This window comes from Canis lupus, chromosome 25, assembly GCF_003254725.2.
Source record: "Canis lupus dingo isolate Sandy chromosome 25, ASM325472v2, whole genome shotgun sequence".
In the NCBI taxonomy this organism is placed as follows: domain Eukaryota; kingdom Metazoa; phylum Chordata; class Mammalia; order Carnivora; family Canidae; genus Canis; species Canis lupus.
This window is the reverse complement of record NC_064267.1, coordinates 40,136,667-40,151,075: the sequence shown is the minus strand read 5'-3', so window position 1 is coordinate 40,151,075 and position 14,409 is coordinate 40,136,667. Positions and strand designations below refer to the sequence as shown.

The following is a 14,409-nucleotide window of genomic DNA, read 5'->3' as shown; positions in this document are numbered from 1 at the left end:
CCCAACACGGATCTGAATAGACTACATCCAGAGCTTTAGGGAAAATCCTAAATCAAAGTATGCATTAGTTATCGGATAATTTAAACTAAATAGAATAATCGTTACAGTTAGTATGTAAGTTATATGGAAGTTATTCTATCTGAAGAGCTAAAAATACCTTTTCCAAAAATATTTTTCGTCGCCCTTCAATACTGTTGAGCAATTCATTAGTGTCCCTGACAAAAGGCTCTGACAAAGGGAAAAACTTTAGTTCGGCCTCTGTCTTAATTATCACAAATTGCAAGTTAATGGAGCGAATTAATGAGATTTCGCGGCTTTCTTTCTTTCTGGGGTTCTGCAATGGAGCTACGGGCTGGCCCCGCTCTCCGGAAAGCCCGGGCTTGCTACGAAACTTCCCCACCCGGGCAGGGGGCGAGGCGAGCAGCTGCGTTCGTGTGGCCACGGCTCCTTTCACCGGCGCCGGATCCTCCTCGGGTTTCTCTCGGGGACCGGGGCCGGCGCCCTTGGGGCCCGGGGCTCCCGGCGGGGCGGCGCAGGGCGAGCCTGCGGAAAGCGGGGGAGCCCTGCGCGCCTGCGGAAAGCGGGGGAGCCCTGCGCGGCCCGGGGCTGCCGGCGGCCTCGGCAGGCGCGCTCGCCGGATGCCGCCGCCAGGGGGCGCGCCGGAGCCGCAGCCCTGCAAGCCCGCGGGGCTCAACGGTCCAAGCCAAGCGAGCTCTCAGCAGCCCCCTCGTGTTTACCAACATTCATCCTATAGAGGCGTTCTTTTTTTTTTTTTTAAGATTTTATTTGAGATTTTATTTATTTATTTTATTTATATGAGAGACACAGGCAGAGGGAGAAGCAGGCTCCACGCAGGGAGCCCCGTGCGGGACTTGATCCTGAGACCCCAGGATCACAGCCCGGGCCGAAGGCAGATGCTCAACTGCTGAGCCACCCAGGGATCCCCTATAGAGGCATTCTTACAGGCTTTTTTTCTTCCTTCCTTCCTTTCTTTTCTTTTTTCCTTTCTTTCCTTACTTTTTCTTTCGTTCTTTCTTTTCTTTTTTCATTCTTTCTTTCCTTTTTTTCTTTCTTTTTCTTTCTTTCTTTCTTTCTTTTTCTTTCGTTCTTTTCTTTTTTCTTTCTTCCTTTCTTTTCTTTTTTCTTTCTTTCTTTTTCTTTCTTTCTTTCCTTTTTCTTTTCTTTTCTTCTTTCTTTCCTTTCTTTTCTTTTTCCTTTCTTTCTTTTCTTTTTTCTTTCTTTCTTTCTTCTTTTTTTGCTAACTCATTCCTTTTTATTTGCACACCCAAAGAGCTACATTTTTTAAATTTTTTATTAAAAAAATTTTTTTTATTGGACTTCAATTTGCCAACGTATAGCATAACACCCAGTGAAGAGCTACACTTTAATGGACAATATTTACACAAGTTGTCTGAAAGGTTCCAGAAGGCTTTCTTTAAATTTATTTATTTTTCTATCTATCTTCTATCTATCTATCTATCTATCTATCACCTATCTATCTATCTATCTATCTATCATCTATCTATCTATCTATCTATCTTACCCCCTCCCCTTTTCTCTGGTTAAGGTTTATGTACAGTTTCTTTAAAATTGGATTTGGGGAATGGAATAACACACTGTGGGACTTTCTGATATGAAGGAAAGAAGAGCAAAGTCCTGGATGAGCTCTACAGAGGGGAAAACTGCAAGGATAGGGTTTGGGGCTTACCTTCTCCCCTTCCAGCCCGTCGCAGAAGCACTGGCCTTTGTCTTTACAGACACAGCCCTAGGAAAAGGGAAAAAAAAGAAAGAGTTTTGCTTAAAAAACAGCTTCATGGATCTTGGCTGATGGGGCAAAAGCAAATGCACTTTTCTGTTCTTTGAGCATTAAGCACCATTCATAGGAGCCAGGCTAGGCTGGGGCGATATAGCCAGAGAAATGAAGCCGAGAAATGAGAAGACGCATATAAAGCTGTCGGGTGAGTGTATGTCATTTTTATTATATTTGGGAATTTTAAGTCATTTATGGAAACGATGAAGCCAACTTTCCTTTTTCTCAGAATAATGTAGAGCTGTGCCAGATGAAAGCGCCGTAACTGGTGAATGGAAAGTGGTCTGATGTTGACACATTTCTTACATTTAACATAATGCATATATATATATATATATATTTTATACACACACACACACACATATGTGTGTATTAACTGGTCAGATCCTCTATAGGTGATTCGTAGGTTTTCTTTTCCTGCAATGATGTTCAAGATCGAGAAAAGATGATCAATAACCCACTATGTGTCTTTAAGAAAAACAAACTAATTCATTGACTTATCAAAATGTTCTTAGTATAAAGCAAAACCAAAACAAAACAAAAATGTAGTTGTGAGCTGGGGAACTCTCATCCCATCTAAGCAGTTACTTGATATATTCTAGAACCTATGCTTACGCCAACACCAATGAAGGCTGATTTTTAAAAATGTCTCTGCCAGCAGAGGAACAAAAAAATAGTTTAAAATACTGAATTGAAAATGTGTTTTGACACACGTTCTGTGTTTACGTATCCATCTTTTTAATTTTTTTCTTCAGGTTAATATTAACGGAGAATGAGTTTGCTTTCCACAGGAAAAGAATATTAATTGACAGCAAAGGCAGGGCAAGTCTAGGACCTGTGCTGGCTGGTTGGTAGGAAAAATAAAAGAAGAAATTGCCTCAGATATTTCCAAAGTGGTGGGCTCTATTTATTTGTTCAATTGAAATGAAACGCTCAAGCAAAATCATCTTTCGTTAAATATATTTCCTGAGCCTGGAGCAGAAGGCTATGCTGCCCTTCAAGGAAGGGAAGTGTAGAGTAATTTTCAGACACCACGTTTATATACACCTCACAATTTATAGCAATGGAAAGTGATTGACTGAAAAGGAAAATCTCTATTATCTCCAAGGGTTGGATATTTGGTATTTTTTAGAAGACTAAATTTTGCTGATGTTCCTCCCAGATGTTTGGGGTCATTAAGTCACACCTTGACATAATGATTTAACTTTGTCTTTCTAAATTTTTAAACTCTTATGTTCATTTCAATCACATATTTACATAAACTCTATAAAAGCAATAGTTGTCAAAGTGGGGGTCCCTAGACCAGCAGCATCTGCAACACCTGTAAACTTGTCAGAAATGCAAATTATAGGTCCCACCCCAGATCCCCTGAATCAGAAATCCTGGGGCGGGGGTTGTCTCAGTATTCTGTTTTAATAGGCCCTCTGGGTGATTCTGATTCCACTGCTCTAAACTAGCACCTACAGTCTGAGTCTGCAAGATAGAGCTAATTCTCTAAATGTTTCTGAACACTAGATCATTTGACACACTAATTTGCAAATCTGTTTTTTGTTTGCCATGTCTTTTTTCCCCGTCATTCCAAACAAGTAGCCAGGCTTTTGTGCCCTTCACTTTAGGGATGCTTTTGTCACGAGCTGAAACAAAAGCTGTCTGAAGACAAGAGCCCTGGCTTTTGTTTCTGGTTTAAGCACCTGCTGATAGTTGGTCCCAAGAGTTGGAGGGGCAAGCATGCCTCTCCCACACAGCATTTGGAGGGGGCAACAGAGCCTCAGAAAGGAGTCTGAGTCCTACACCCAAGGCACCAGATATTGGGCAAGGAAGTGCCACCTGCGCCAGGACCCAATGTTTGAGTTCACGTGGTCGTGGTGGCTCAAGTGGACAAGGAGCATCTCTGACTCTTTGTGTCCCAGATACAACACAGCACTTTCTGAGAATCTCTGGACCACAGAGAAGAGAAGGCAAATTACCAATCCTTTAACCTCTGAGAAGGTACACGGAGGTCATGAGATAGGCCTTATTTTATTTCTTGCAGTGGAAGCTGTACTGTTACTAGAAATCTTTCAATGTTAGCTTGAACAAGTTGTGTTTGCCCCCAGATGAGATGAGGTCCTCCTTCTTATTTGCTCCCATGGACCACTTGTAGTTACACAAGTGCATTTGTATTTAACCAATTTGTTATTTAATGATTAATGTATATTTTCCCTGGGTGCCCGTAAGGCCTAGGAGGGAAGGAATTCACATCAGTTACCCTGATGTAGAAGATATCCTGGACAAATGCTTGTGGATTGATTAAATGGATCCATGGGTAGGTAGAAAACTGGTAATTTGTTAACATCCAATTTGGACCTGGAATTTCAAGATATATGAATTATATGACTACTGCTGTGCTGCCGTGACTGAGATATTTTCTCTAGGCATGAATTATGCACAACTGTGGTTGAAGAGGCAAAAAAAATAAACTAGAAGCCTTGGCTATTAATTATTAACTTAAATAATTAATATACAAATAATATATAATATATAAATAACATAAATTATTAATATAAATAACACAAGGCTAATTACTTGTTAGTTGCTTGGAATGAAAAATATTTTTTGGAAAGTTTTAAGCCCTCTGAGTTGAAAAACAGTTCAATGAACCCTTATATCTTCTCATCTAGGTATGCCACCTGTTACTGTCTGTCTGTCTGTCTCTCTCTCTTTCCCTCCCTCTAACACAAATACACACACATGTTTTTTTGCCAAACCCTCGAAAAGTAGACTGGTGACACCATGATACTTCACCGCTAATGCCTGTGGGTGCATCTCCCCAAAACAAGGGAATGTTCTTATCCATTTGAAACATCATTCCTGAACCTAAAAAGTCAACACTGATGCAGTCACTTAGGTTACTAGTTTTAAAGTTAGATCTGCAGTTTTATACAAGATTCTTGATGACCATTAGTGAATGGAAACCTGTTTAATTTCCAGCAAATCTTTCATTTCAGACCCGGACTTAGTCTCATCAATGCTTTTACCTGTAACCAATACATGAAGTTTGATCTCAACCAGTTGCTCTCATGGTTCCAAGAAAGAATCCTTAGGACTCCCCATGGGTGGCATTCAGGGCTTGGATGTGGGGCTTTCTGTGTGTGACCATATTGTTCCCTTGAGTTCCCTGTTGCCCTAGGGTTTGGCTTCCCATCATCACCCACAGTGACCTTGCTCCCCCTTTTTGGTCATCAGAACCATGGTTCCTGATTTTTTATATTATTGTCCTTCAGTTTGGGTCATGGAACCTTAGGGGTAACATGCTGAGCTTTTGTTGATATTTGGCTTCATCGTCTTTACATTAAGATAAAAGCTGTATTTGATGGTTCAAAACCAGCTGTTGGTTAACTGAAAAAAGTTAGTTAAAGCAAGTAATCAAAAACAAATGAACACACAGATAGATGAATGTTTTAGACATTTTATAACTTAAAATGTATACATGTATGCCACTTCTTCAATCTTACAAAATAGGGTCTTTTCTTTGGGAATGTCTGCTCTTGGAACTCTGTGACATCATTCTTGTTAAGTAAGATTATTGACCATTGTGCGCCATTGACAATTTCAACTTCTGGTTTCTTTGAAACGGGCCAATTGCTGAAAGATGCTTATGGAACAATCTGAGTACATAGTCCTTCTTGATATTAAACCATGTTTTTCTCTAACTTCTTAAATGTTTTCTCACCCATACTTAATTGAATAGCAGTTTTTCTATCAATTTTTTTTTATCAAACCTTCCAACCAAGTTGTCACAGAAACACAAATCGTATGCATTTGTATTTAACCAATTTGTTATTAGTGATTAATGAAATCACTTTGTTACTATAATAAGTACAACTGGCAGAAACAACTAACTCCTGGCAATTGTAAAACTCCATCAGTGGAGTAGGCATATGCCAGTGTACTAAGGAAAAGCCCATGGGTCTCAGGTGGGCAGTGTCAGTGGGCACTGACCGATCTTTTATATAGCAAGTATGGAGAGCGCCAGTCAGTCCAGTAGTCACTCAAAAGGAGAGTCATTGAGAGAGGAACTACTGTCTATCTATTCATCCACAATGTCACCCACATGCAGGTGGTCAGCATTATTGACAAGACTCCAGAGCCAGGTCCATGGCTGATTCTATGCTTGGGTTAACAGAAATACTCCAAAACTGTTCCAGCTTTAACTTACAGTTAAAATGACAAGGCTTCGCCTGCCTATATACTTGCAAACTTGGACTGGCTAGGACTTCAGAGTATGTGATAATTTTGCTAACATGTGGATGCTCTACTTGATTGAATAAACTCAAAATTATATCAGAACTACTCTCTGGCTTTTGTTCAACTGCTGCTTTAGAAGCAAGTGCTCCCATGTGATACATCTGAGAGCTCTTCACAAGGCCATGGAAATTAGGCACTTCACTTCTTTGGATGGTAATGGCAATAGCCTCAGACTCAAGATATTTATTTCTCTTAATTAAGCTGTTTTTCCTGAATTAATTTTGAAATTTGCAAATTTGTATGAATAATTCGAATAGATTATTTGGCTAAAAGATACAGTGGCTATGTTTTCATTATCATTGAGCTTGATCCACTTTTTGCACCCACTTTTGAACCACCAGGGAATGTTATCCCATGGTAGACTAGAACACAACCCATCACTTTCTATTCAAATGCTAAATCACTTAAAAACCAGTTTGGCCAAATGCTACTAACCATTAAGAAAGCATAACTGATAGATATTTCTTAAGCAACCATTTTATGACTTTTCCTCTTCCAATAATAAAGCACCTCTTAGTTTCCATATTTCTTAGTGAAGTAAGAAATCATTTGTCATGAGGAGAAAGCTCTTAATAATGATTTTATGGGTTTTCTCACCCTGCTAACCATTAATACAACAGGAAGTGATCCAAGATTAAATGTTGTTTTAGCACTTTTGCATATTAAATACTCGTGAGAATGCTTCATTTAAAAGTCACACTCATTTCTTTGCACAACCCACTTAAAATGCAAAATAAACTGTGATAGTAGAAAATCCTAATGGGTGTAGAAGTCCAGAAATAATAGTTCTTAGGCCAGATCTACATAGGATCTGTTCCCAGATGTGCTAGCTGTGAACTGGAGCTTTGGACAATTTACTTAATCCTTGTAAATTACCCCTTCCATAAAGGAGGATATTAAGCTCTATCCTGCAGTGTTTCTGTGAAGAGGATTTGAGATGCTGCCAATAAGAAGCTTGCAGAGTGCCCTGCATTCAGTAAAAACTCAGTCAACGGGGGGTCGCCTTTCTCCCTTTTCTTGCTATAATATCCTAGGCTGAAGGACACACATGCTACTATTTGATCCTTCCTAGCATCAGTCCCGTCTGGTCACCACCTTCCCAGATACTGCCTCCTGAAGTCGTTTGTCCAATGCCAAACCAATGGTCCTGATCCTAACAGCAACAGTAAGAGAATGAAAAGCATTTTTGTTAAACTACAAATGAATTAAATAGTATTTGTTAATAGTATTCTTAGAGTATATTGAGCATGTTAGTTGATATTATTCATACATGAACATGGATATAATTTGTTTTACTTGTTTAATACAATATTGGTCGGAAACCCCAATGGTCCTTGATACTTGGAAGGTGTGAAATCAAGTGTATTTTACAAAGGCGACAAGCACTTCCTGGGAGGTCTGATCAGCTGGCTCTCACGCTCATCTCTTTATCTCAGCTCCCATTCTGCCCTTGGATCACCCATAAATCGCCCGCACATTGCCTTCTCTTCCCAGCAATGCGGCATAAGGGTTAAGGATCCTGGTTCCGGGGCAGACTTCCTGAGTCTACATCCCACCTCTGCCAAGTCATGTGTATAACTTTAGGTGCTTTCTAGTGCCTCAGTTTCCATATCTGTAAAATGGGTCAAGTGAGTTAATACTGGTAAAGCTCTTAGATGAGTACATAGCATGCTTACTGAGGGTTGTGAAGGAAACCAGAATATGTCACCCCAAATATGCCTCTCTGAGATAAAAATTATTTTGAATTGGAAGCAATGAAGAAGCAGTAAATGCAGAAAAGCCTCCCCCTTTCTGTGTAAAGGCAAGAAATAAATTCTCATTTGACTGGAGACAGATTCTCATTAATCCAGAGATGACATCAGAGAACTCTGTGAATAAACCTTATCCTCCTCATCACCATTTGCTATCTCTAGCCCAAACCCCGTGTCTTGTTAATTCTTCACAAATTTATTGCTTCTGGGACGCCTGGGTGGCTCAGCAGTTGAGCAGCTGCCTTCAGCTCAGGGCCTGATCCCAGAGTCCAGGGATCGAGTCCCACATCGGGCTCCCTGCATGGAGCCTGCTTCTCCCTCTGCCTGTGTCCCTGCCTCTCTTTCTATGTCTCTCATGAATAAATAAATAAAATCTTTAAAAAACAAAAACAAATGTATTGCTTCTTCATCTAAAAGGTATAAAGCTTCCTGCTCTGGTCACCTTTGGATCTTCATTCTTTTGTGAAGGCTCTTATGTGCATGTAAAACTTTAATTAAATTTGCATTCTTTTCTCCTGTTAATCTGTCTTTGTCAGTTTAATTTTTCCACCTAGTCAGGGACCCTGAGAGGTCAAGGAGAATTTTTTCCTCCCCTACAGTTGTTCCTGTGGGCTATCAACAGTGTGGGCACTTACTAATGTATTAGCTTAATATTGTTACTTAAATGCCCATGAATTGAGGGCTTACTACGTTTTCTGCACTGCAAATAGAAACAGTGTGTCACAGTTCCTCCCGGCACTGGCAGGCAGCACACATTTATTTTTTTACTCTTAAATCAAGAATCTAATTGTGCACATACATTCTTCTTGGTCATTAACAGGCCAGGAAATAATTTCCAAATAATCTTGGATGTCCCCTCTTCCTACCCTCAGAGCCCCGTATGGCCATCACACGTACATTCCGGTGGAACAGAAGTGGCCTTCCCTGTCTGCCCCCCAGCCCCCCCTCCCCCACGCCCAGCCCAGCCTGGTTTAGTGTAAGGGGAAGTTGGCAGCGTCCAAAGCTGGTTAACACTCTACTGAGCAGGTCTGTTGATTCTGCATTATGATTATTGATCCTTTGCCCAGCCAATAGCCTGAGGCGAAAGTTTTTGTGTGTGAAAAGAGCTGACCGAGTGTGGCTTACTGAGCCAGACAGACTCCATGAGCTGCTCTTCACGGGGCCCCTCCATCCTGCGTCTGCCTTAAGCAACTGACCATGAGCCTTGGCAGCAGGCCCTCCAGTAAAGGAGAATGACACCCGTGCGCTGCTCTCGCGGTGGCCCCTTCTTCCCCGCCCAAGAGCCGCTGTCACCACACTTGGATATCACAGAAATCTCACTGGAGCTGCCACTTCCTATCTTTCAACCCCTGTCCAGAGAGACATTACTAGTCTAGACATCCAAATCAGCCACCCGTTTTTGTTTTTCTGGACGACAGCAAGCATGCAGATTACTGGCTCTGACAAAGAAGGTGGCAATCAGAGGTCTCTGGTACATTTGGGAATAAATCCGGTAAGAAAGTTTCATCCATCTCATGTAAGGCAGTGACTGGGATTTAGATCTATAATCATTAACTCCAGGTGTGATTGGTTTTTTTTTTCTGGCCCTAAAAGGTTTCGAGTCCAGTAGGACCCAGAGGTCTTCGCCATCCCCCTAAGATTAATGGACTCTGAAGGATGCCATGATAAGGAGGCAGTAGAGGAAATGAACTTCTCTCAGTCCTATGATGATTTCAGTAGTTAACATTTTTTGAGCAGCGACAACAAATGGCATTGCTCAGGCTCTCTGCCTTGTGTGCTACCTCCTTTGCACCTGATAAACAATTCTGTGAGGTAGGTACCAGTATCAGCCCTATCTTATAGCTTAGAAACTGGATATCAGGGGCTAGAGGTAGTTACGAATGGAGCTGGGGGATATGAAGCCAGGTGGTTTGACCCAGAGCCATATTCTCAACCACTATGCTCTATTTAATTGTTGGCTGGCTTGGTAGGCTACTGAAGCATGGGGGAAAAATCCACTCAGATGGATCTCTTCCCCTCACTCTGTCACTGTGCCCCCAACAATGGGATGTAAAATCCCAGTGATAAACATGACATGGTAGTTCATGAAATCTGCAGCATAAATCAAGAGTTGGTGTACTGCAGCTCACAGGCCAAATCCAGTCTCCTGTCTGTTTTTGTACTGCTTTTGGGCTAGGAATGGTTTTATATTTTCAAATAGTTGGAAAAAAATAAAAAGAAAAATAATATTTTGTAACGTGAAAATTATATGAACTCCAAATGTCAGTGTCTATAAATAAAGTTTTATATTTTGCTGACAAAAACACCTGTATGTGTTTCCTCCCTTGCTCTGTAGGCATCTGCACGATATCACTGATGTTGCCTCCTAGCCCACAGAACCTGAAATATTTCCTCTCAGACCCTTTACAGAAAAAGCTTGTTGAACCCTGATGTAATTGATCTTAATCATATTTTTTTCTGTGGCAATATAAAAGTTACATTAAAAAATTAAGATAGAGGGGCACCTGGGTGGCTCAGTTGGTTAAGAATCTGATTCTTGATTTCTGCCCAGGTCATGATCTCAGGGTTGTGAAGTCAAGCCCCATACAGGGCTCTGCGCTCAGCCTCTGCCCCTCCTCGTCCACTCATGCTCTTTCTCTTTCTCTCTCTCTCTCTAAATAAAGAAAAGTTAAAACAATTAAAATAGAAATGGGAGAAGAGATCAGTTCAGAGCTCCTGCAGGAGATGATCTGCTTCAGAATGGCACACAGAAATCTCTCTCTTCCTCCTTCTCCCTCCCTTATATTCCTCTCCTTCCTCCCACCGTCCTTCGCTCAAAGCATTGTTGGTGGGGAGGGTGCAGGTAATGCAAATTGTAGGTTGGAAGAATGCAGAAGATTGTCTAATCTAAAAGTTACTTATGTTTCAGACTTCACAGGGCAGCAAAATTTAAAAAATTAATGGAGACCAACATTGGATTGTTTTATTTATATTTTGATATATCAAGGCAATGACTATCTTTAAACACAAGCAAATCTATCCTCCCACCCTTGAGCCCACAGCAAATTTATCATCTACTCTTATCATTCCATAAGAAAAACCAAGTTTATTTTTTTTAAAGACTTATCTATTTGAGAGAGAAAGGGAGAATCAGAGAGAGTCTTAGCTCACTCCACACTGAGCGTGCAGCCTGACTCAGGGCTCGATCTCGTAACCCCAATTACAACCCTGATCACAACCCCAATCACAGCCCCGATCATGACCCCAGCTGACCCCCCCCTTTTTTTTTACAACTCCCACACCAAAACAGTACTTTATTTTGTAAATTTTGACCCATTATTACTCCCATGTTATGGTTTTCTCAGCCGTCAAGTGTACAAGGTGAAGAAAGAATTTAATAAGATGGGGGTTGCACCTGGTAAATAAATTTCTTAAACTCCATATACATGTTTCAAAGCTGCTGGGTCCCAAGTCCATCTATGAACTCCAGGGCTGCAGTATCATGTGCAGCATACTAAAAGCCACACTATCCGAATAGCTTATTAATTCTGCATAAATCAGGTCAATCAATGTGTCAACCTGTAACAGACTGTGCACTTACCTGACTCAGCCACCCAGATGCCCCAAGGAAGGAAAAAACAATTTAAAACACTATAAAGGAAGCAAATGAATGCTCACAGTCTACAGGATGCTCCTTTAAAGTGCATTTTACTTCATAAGCAGTATCTACACTGTTTTTACTTTTCTCATTTCCCTTGGTCAGTGGAAGTCTACATTGTCCAACATAGGTGTGACTTTGGGAAGCACTGAACTAGTTATAAGTGTCTCCTCTTTTCCACTCACATCCCTTCTGGTCAGCCACTATCTGCTTAGTGACCTACTGCTGCACAATTTTCTCTCTGAGTGGCGTCAGCAAGCTAATCTTATACAGCGTAATCCACACTAGTGAATTAATTTTTAAAAATACACCCTGTAACTGACACATTTTTTACCAATGAATGCCTTTTAGCAAACACACACACACACACACACACACACACACTCCTTCCATAAATGTCACAAGTGGTAGAAAATTTGAACTCCAGGCTGACAGATAAGACACATATTGGGGCAGAAGGGGCCGCTTTGCTTGCCTGCCTGGTTTGCCTATGCATGATGAGGTCTTTCAAAAAATATCTTTGATACTATTATTTGTTTAAAAAAGTAGCTTGTATATAAAACTCATCTATTCCTTTTTCATTTCACAACCAGTGAAGAAGCACAGTCAAACCAGGCATGTCAGAGTTCTCACTGATCTCTCCATGGATGCCACTTCAGATGGAGAAAGTCTGGAGAAGGAACCCTTAGCTCTTGTCCACATGGAAGATGATCCCAGGCCTTTCACCACTTCCAGGAGCTGTTACTTGGCTAATTATGCCAATCGTCAAGAGCAAATCTAAAAAGCGAATATAAGAGTTTTACATTTTTCAGCTTTGGGTTCTGGGAGAGTTGCTAGAAGTTTCCAGAAACCTCACACTGTATCACAAAAATATGAGACATTTCAAGGAAAAATCCATTTTCTATCTATGAACCTAAAAGTCATCCAAAAGGAACACAAGAAGTTGAAGGTCACCCATAAGACCAGGCCAGTTTTCCAAAAACCTTCTTTGGGTTTTTGGGAAGACTCTGATCTGATACTATTTGAAAATCTGGACACTACTTGGGTAACAATATTATTCTTAATAATAAGGAGAAAAAAACAGGTTCACTTATGTACGTGAAAGTTAATCCAGAAAGAGGGTTATTTAAATACTCTTCAATGTCTCCTCTTTGTGTGTGTGTGTGTATGAAAACCAGAATAAGATGATAAATAAAGAATACAAAATAATACCAACGCATTAGACAAGAAAAACAGGTAAACGGACAAAAACAGATGAAAATTGTCAATTGTTGGAAGCTGAATGGCCAGCTTTATGCCAACTGGACAGGTACATTTATAAATACTTTGACACATACCTCTGTTCCAGTAAAAGATAAGACACAAAACCAGAAAATAAAAAAGACAAACTCAAAGATAAAAGTTAGATAAGACAAACATTCCTGGTGAGCAAAATGCAGTGACAACACAAAGCAGTGGGAGGGACTGAGGCATCACATAGCTGGACTGAGTCTAGAAGCCAACTGTGGTGCTTTAGAATTTGGCTCCTGTGCATGATAGGGAGGGTGAGCCAAGAAAGACCATTTTCACATTATTTGGATTGGGATCATGAAGTATGCCCAATAGAGGCCATTCCAAAAGGGTCGGTACACACAGAGTAGAAAGAAAAAAGAAAAACAATAAAAATTAGAATACAGAGCTGTGGTAGCTAGCCTCCAAGATGGCCCCCAGTGATCCCTCCTCTTGGCAGCCATGCTCTTTTGTAGTCTCATCCCACATTTTTTTTTAAAGATTTTATTTATTCATGAGAGACACACAGGGAGAGAGAGAGGCAGAGACATAGGCAGAGGGAGAAGCAGGCTCCCTGTGGGGAGCCCGACATGGGACTTGATCCCGGGTGTCCAGGATCAGGCCCTGGGCTGAAGGTGGCGCTAACCTGCTGAGCCACCTGGGCTGCCCTCTCATCCCATATTGAACCAGGGTTAGTCTGTTTGACCAAAAGAATAGGACAATTATGATGCCATATCACTTCTGAGACTTAGTCATAAAATAGCATTGCGATATCTGCGCTGTCTTGGGTTATTGCTTTGAGGAAGCAATTGCCAGGTCAAGTCAAGGAGCCTTATGAAGAGGTATGTGTATTAAGGAATTGAGGCCTCTGGTAACAAATCTGTGAATGGGCTATCTTGCAGGCTAGTGTTTCAACTCTGTCAAGACTTAGATGCCTATTGCCCCAGCCTACAGTTCTGAACCCCATGAGGGACCTGGAGACAGTACCACCCAACTTAGCTGCTCCCAGATTCCTTAGCCTCCAAAAATGTATGAGATGATCAATGTTTGCCGTTTTAAACTGAAAGATTTGGGGATGATCATTTAGGTAGTAATAAATAATACAGGGGTCCAACTAAAATGAAACATTTGATGGAAATGATAAAAAGAGAAATTCAGAAATCTCAGAAAATAGGGCAAAAGGAAAAGAGGTGTACAATGAGGAAAAAAAACTCAGAAGTTTTGAGGATCAGTCCAGAATGTCCAGTATCTGACCAAATGGAGTTTCAAAAAGGTCAACGAGAGAAAATTAGAGGAAATGATCAAAGTAATCACATAAGAAATTATTTTTTTCAGTGAAGAAAATGAATATTTGGATCAATAGGGCCCACTGAATGTCCCTCTCTTACAAACATACACATCTGAGGCATATTGTCAAAGCATTCCAGAACACTGGGGACAACAGAGAAGATTCTAGAAGGAAACAACAAGAAGAAACAGTTACATACAAAGATCTTGGAATCAAAACAGCATTGGATATGTCAACAGTAATACCATGAGGGAGATATGGCATGAGGCCTTCAGAATTCTGGGGGAAATGGATTTTCAATGTAGACTTTTATACTCACCAAACGATACATTAAATTTGAGGAAACACAGATTATTTTCAGGTACAT

General features: G+C 40.8%; 1 protein-coding gene across 1 annotated transcript in view; it reads right to left on the bottom strand.

The window, feature by feature from the left end:
- COL4A3 (collagen type IV alpha 3 chain) overlaps positions 1 to 14,409 on the bottom strand; it is a 130,473-nt gene that overhangs the window by 67,946 nt on the left and 48,118 nt on the right. The window contains 1 exon segment of the mRNA XM_025463271.3: positions 1,709 to 1,765. Coding sequence (XP_025319056.3) covers positions 1,709 to 1,765 — 57 coding nt within the window.